Here is a 6,000-nt window from a genome sequence, read left to right on the forward strand (position 1 = left end):
AAGATTTGCTATTTTGGGCAATTTCTCAGTTTTATAGTAGATTAAACAGTATTTTCTTCTAAAACTCCTGCAGTAAGCAGTTTTGTGGTTTTAAAAAAGTCTCTTGTGTAATACTGATAGGAGAGAGCAAGCATATCGGTAATTCTTGGTTCTGTACATCTGGAGACTTGACAAATTAAGGGTTGTGTCCAATTCTCTATTATTTCCTGATCATTTGTGGTGTTTTTTACAAACTAATTTTGTTTTTTAAGATTTATTTATCTGAGAGAGAGCACGCGCGTGTGCACAAGTGGGAGGGGCAGGGAGAGGGAGAGAGAATCTCAGGCTCTGTGCTGAGCACAGAGCCCAGTGTGGGGCTCGATCTCATGACCCTAACTGAGATCATGACCTGAGCTGAAACCAGGAGTCGGACACCTAACTGACTGAGCCACCCAGACCCCCCTACATACCCATTTTAATAAACCTAAGCGAAACAAAATTAGACAGGCAGTCCTATTAGAAGCAATTTTTATATCTCTTATACTGGTGTTCCCTTCCATTGGAAAGGATTTTCTGTGGTTCATTTTCAGGCTTGTTCATTGTATGTAATTTATTGTGTTAATCAGAATTTATAGAGCCATCGAGTATCTTGCATAAAATTGGCACATTTTGTTTTATTTTCTTTAGGCAACAGCTGAAGCTAATAATCTTGCTGCAGTAGCAGGAGCAAGAGAGATCTATTGCAAAAGTATGGAGCAGGTTTGTAACCAACATTTAAATTTGACGCTGAAGTGAGATGGAGAATTTTTACATTTAAAATAATTGAACCAGTTTGCCCTCCTTATGCATTGTCATGTTATATCATTCACTGATTCCCCTTTATCATCTGTGCTGGAAATAAACTAAGAAAACAATTCACATGGTTAGAGTGCAGGATACAGGTGGCAAGTTATTACATAAATCGTACTAAAATAATTTTGACACATGATTCAGAGCACTCTTATTAGTAGCTTCTGATGTAATATTAGTTTAAGGACAATAGCAACTTCTGTGCTAACCTTGCTAACTCAAACATTAAAGTACCTTTTTTCTGTGTTCACCTTTACCCACTCTCTGCTAGCGGTCTTTTTGTATTCTAATAGTGTGTTGGTGGGTCAAGTGAAGTCAGGTACAGATTGTGGTGTAATTGTTTTTGTCTCTACTGGTATTAGTCATACTTGGAAAATTGATTTTGCCTGAGTCAGTTAAACATACAAGAAATAAGTTATGATTATGTATGGGGTATTATGAATAAGTTTAAAACTCAACCATGTAGGTGGCTTGACTTTTTGAGACTGAAAACTATGAATAGGGAGCTTCTTTCAAGTGTGAATTATTTCTAGCTTGTAATGTGTCCTTCTGTAATCCTGTCTGTACAGGTATGTGGTGGGGACAAGCCTTACATTGCACCTTCAGATCTGGAGCGAAAACACCTGGATCTCAAGGAAGTGGCGATTAAACAGTTTCGTTCAGTAAAAAAAATGGGTGGAGATGAATTCTGCCATCGTTATCAGGACCAGCTTGAAGCTGAAATTGAAGAAACCTATGCAAATTTTATAAAGCACAATGATGGCAAAAATATCTTCTATGCTGCTCGTACTCCTGCCACACTGTTTGCAGTCATGTTTGCTATGTATATAATCTCAGGACTGACTGGCTTCATTGGCCTAAACTCTATAGCCGTCTTGTGTAACCTTATCATGGGGTTAGCACTGACATCTCTTTGTACTTGGGCATATGTAAAATACTCTGGGGAGTTCAGAGAAATTGGAACAATGATTGATCAGATTGCTGAAACACTATGGGAACAGGTTGGTATCTATCTTTTGGTTTTTCAGTGACTAATCTCATTCCCATGACACTTCCCCACTCTTCTTCTGCAGTATTTGCACACCTACTTTTCCTTTATATGAGGAATGTGAAAAGAATGTTTTCTCTTTTGGTTGTATAATCTGAATATAAAGTATGACCTGGAGAATTTTTTTTCTTAAAGTCATAATTATAGTGTGCTTTGATTGGCTGAAATCTGTAATGTCCTTTGGATAGATTCTTAGTCATAGGCCTGATGATGCCAGACCATGGGCAGGGCCAGAGTCTCTAAGGATTTTTTTCTTAGAGGAAAGAAAATATAGTCAGTGTAAAGAAAAGAAATTTGGAAGTGCAGTGTTTTAGGAAAGCAAAAGAAGTCTTGTAGTAATACTGGCAGAAGCAATGCATGCTTAATATTTGAGGGAAAATATTGGATGGCATTCAGGTCTTTGTTGCCTTCCATGAAGGCATGACAAGGAACAATCCTGTAGGGATTTCATTTCCCAAAGGAATTTTGTTTGATCTCTGTACTGTGGAAACACTAATGAACAAAGCAAAGTGCCACAAGAGAACCAGCTTCTCTTGGTCGTGATCTTTTACCTCAGCCAGAATTCACGTCATAATCTTTTACCTCTAACCAGAATTCAGAGTCGGGCCTGACAAGAATCTACTAAGGAAAGCCATGTTGTGTATTAGCCAACTGTGCGCTGGAATTGCCCATGTTCAGAAAATTCCACTCAAGGATGTTGTCATTAAAATGATGATCGTGAAGTACTTGAGCATCGTATCGAGGATCAGAATGAGAGCTGCAGCTGTTATTGATGGACAGTATAATAGGCATCTTCAGATATGATTTCTGGGCTGATGAAGTATTGGGCTTATTAGAAGATCTAGGATATGCAGGTTGATGTTGGTTTGGGCTTTAAATTTGAATACTGAAGAAGTAAATCATTTTTTGAAGAAGGTTGATTGAGTATTGACTTTTCTTGTAATAATGTCATTATTATTTTATAAAGTGACCCACTATATTAATTTGGATTTTGTATTTATTCTTCAGAGAAATGCTCGATTTATTTGGATCTGATTTGGAAGCTTGTGTTTGGATATTTGTTAAATTTAACCCTTTATTTCAAAAAAAACCTCACTCTTCATATTCCTTTGATATCTTCCAAGAGAATGGATTAAAAGCGATCAACAGTCTCACTTTTAAACAATAATTATCTACTTTAAAATTTTGGACCATTACTAATTTTCTGCAGCATGAATTTTAATCATTGTGCAGTGTCTTATTTTGAAAACCAGTCATTCTCCTCTATAGCATTGATTCTAGGACTTTAGAGGTGCCATTATTACAAAACAATTGAAGAATCTAAAGTGTGTAAAATTATTTTCAGTGCAGTTAAGGTAAGTTGATCACTAGTCAGAGAAGAGCTGTGCTGTGTCAACAAACCTTGCCTAAATTTTCTTGCATTTCTCTTTTCTTTTGCTTCAGAGGAGTCCCAGGAAGGTGAGAAACCCACAAAGTCTCAGATTCTTGTAGTCTTAAACTCTTTAACTTTAAGGCACTCTGAGTCATTGTCCTAACGAATCACTCCATGTTTTAGGTGTTTTCCAAACTGTTTGAAGTTACTAGACGTCGAATGGTCCATCGTGCTCTTTCATCAGCACAGCGACAGAGACTGTCATCCAACAATAACAAGAAGAAAAATTAGACAGTATTTTTAACTTTTTTCTCTATCTGAAGTGTTCGCACTTATACATGTAGGACAATAAGCAGGACCGTCTGGGCCGGTCTGCATAAATGCTGTATACTTACCAGATTTGATGCTGCATATAGGGTATGGAATTGCACATCCGTCTCCTAGGGATTGTAAATGGTTTGAATAGGAGGAAAGTAGTCTGTGTTGCATTATCAAATGTCTAACCGCATTATTTGTAGCGTCATAACTTTTTTTGGGAGAAGCATCTTTTTATTTCCCACATTCCTGGTTATTTTCTTCATTGCTTTGAATTGAATTTTTATATCTATTTTTATATGTAACTTTTTTTACCTCATGTTTTTATTTGTTTTGCGCATTTCTCATACCACAGGTATTGAAGCCCCTGGGTGATAATTTGATGGAGGAGAACATAAGGCGGTCTGTAACAAACTCTATCAAAGCAGGCCTGACCGACCAGGTGTCGCATCATGCCAGATTACAGACAGACTGACAGTTCATCTCCTCACGGACTCCACTCTCCCTTCTTTTCATGCTTGCTGTACAATGAGAACTCAAATAAAAATAAACCAAAGTTTACGATCAACTGTAGAAGTAGTTTAGTATAACTGGCTTCACAGATGGCTGCCACAGAGTGTGACAATTGTTTGTTGGTTTTAAGCATTCTGTTCTTGGCTCCTGAGACACGGAGATTGGCTGAGGAGCATTAGTTTGTCATGCACGTTTGTGCCATGTTTCTTTTCTTTTTTTTTTTTTTTTCCTTTTAATCTAATGTTAGTGAAATTTGTCTTGTGTAAAAGGATATTTCAGGGAAATATTTTAAGAAATCTATTTAGAGTCTCTTTAACACCAGTGTCCCATTGAAATTTTAATTTTTAGTGAAGTTACGAATCACTGTATCAAGAATCAGATCAGAATGACAATGAAGCCTTTATTGAGCCACTACATTAAAGGTATATATTGCTTTACTGCCTTCAGTACCAGTATTACGTAAGTGCATGTATCAGAAATTTCACAGAAATTACATGACAACTCTTGTAGCTAAGCAAGTGATTCTGAGGTGTACATTTGTCTTGCCTTTTTAAATTTATAAACCTGCCCTAAGAGGAGATGCATATCTGGGAAACTGAACTGTCTTTATGCAGTTTAGCCTTCATGTACATAAAATATGCCATTAATTTTATTGGGGGAGAAATTCCATCCAAAAAATGTTGCCTACAGCTATGAGTTCAGAGTGTCTGTACAGTGTGTAGCTTTTATTTTCTAAAATCACAGATAGGGCATGTATATGAATTATAAATATATAAATACGATTTTGTATTAAAAGTTTTGTAGTTTATGGCAAAATCTGGTTCTGTGGTAGGCTAAGTACAGTCCCTGTGAAGGAATGTTTGTGGCTCCTGTCAGTGTGTGAATGCATAGACAATTTGAAGTTTTTGATATATTTGTGATATTTATCTTCCTTGAGCACTGCAATCTCACCCCCCCCCCCAAGGGAATTCAGTGGGAATGTTTATCGTGACTTTGTCCTCTGTTGCATTTTAAAGTTATTTCCTGTAATTTATTTTCAGTACATAATTAAAAATTTGTTGTATATATAAAATGAAACTTGTGATTCTTTTTTAAGGAATCCTTCAAGTATGTATTCCATTACATAAACCCTGTTTGTTTATCCTGAAAAGAGCATGAGCAGGAAACACCCAAGTGAGAGCTCTAAGGTATTGTACCCAAAGCTAAGCTTGTAAAAATTATTCTTCGTTGTCTGTCTCTGGTAGGGAAAACCTGTTGTGATTAGCCTAGGTGTACTGGGGATTTGTTCATTTCTGTTCTCCCTCTTTCTCTCTTTTTTTTTTCTTTTGTGGTATATGTAAGGCTAACATTTTTGCAATATTTTTGTAGCCTTCTTTATAAACATCTATTATTAAAGCACCTAGTTTGGTTTTTAAGTGAAGAAAATTCAGATGTTGAGTTGCATGCCTGAAAGCTCTAAATTTACTTTGGTTGATATAATCTCCCCTCCTCCTTTCAAATCCTGTTTTTATATAGATTGTATTTGTTTCCATCTGTATTAAATTGCTACCAACTCATCTGTTCTTAAAACAAAGAATCCACTTGAAAAAGTCTTTTTATTTCTTCTAACACCCTGTTTTATGAATGCTGTGGACTGTTTTTATGAATGAAAAAATAAAAAGTTTGTTGTATAATAGCAATTCTTCTGAAATTAAAGACACAGCTTACTTTTTTTTTTTAAACAAAAGAGTTGTGAAATCTAGACCATGGATTTGTTAGTATTTCTTGTTAGAGAATGTGTTTTCCAAAAGAAGATAAAATTCTATAAAGAATTCCAAGAAGAAACACTTTGGTTTCAGCTGGAAGGCTCTGAAAGTAATTGTTAAGTAAGAAGCAATAAAAGGGATTAAAGACATACTCAAAACTGTTGACTGATCTAACTTTG

At 35.9% G+C, this 6,000-nt stretch overlaps 1 protein-coding gene across 4 annotated transcripts in view; it reads left to right on the forward strand.

The window, feature by feature from the left end:
- ATL2 (atlastin GTPase 2) overlaps positions 1–5,791 on the forward strand; it is a 54,161-nt gene extending 48,370 nt beyond the window's left edge. For 2 of the 4 annotated variants that reach the window (XM_045809048.2, XM_087863727.1), the window contains exons 11-14: positions 667–738; positions 1,398–1,829; positions 3,320–3,334; positions 3,432–5,791. In XM_045809048.2, coding sequence (XP_045665004.1) covers positions 667–738; positions 1,398–1,829; positions 3,320–3,334; positions 3,432–3,539 — 627 coding nt within the window. In that variant the 3' untranslated portion in view covers positions 3,540–5,791. The remainder of the gene's footprint in view (positions 1–666; positions 739–1,397; positions 1,830–3,319; positions 3,335–3,431) is intronic. The other 2 variants (XM_045809046.2, XM_045809047.2) reach the window with 1 other exon arrangement.
- Positions 5,792–6,000: the final 209 nt, after the last annotated feature.

Source organism: Ursus americanus, chromosome 7 (genome assembly GCF_024610735.1).
Source record: "Ursus americanus isolate L20-20 chromosome 7, mUrsAme1.1.p, whole genome shotgun sequence".
NCBI lineage: Eukaryota > Metazoa > Chordata > Mammalia > Carnivora > Ursidae > Ursus > Ursus americanus.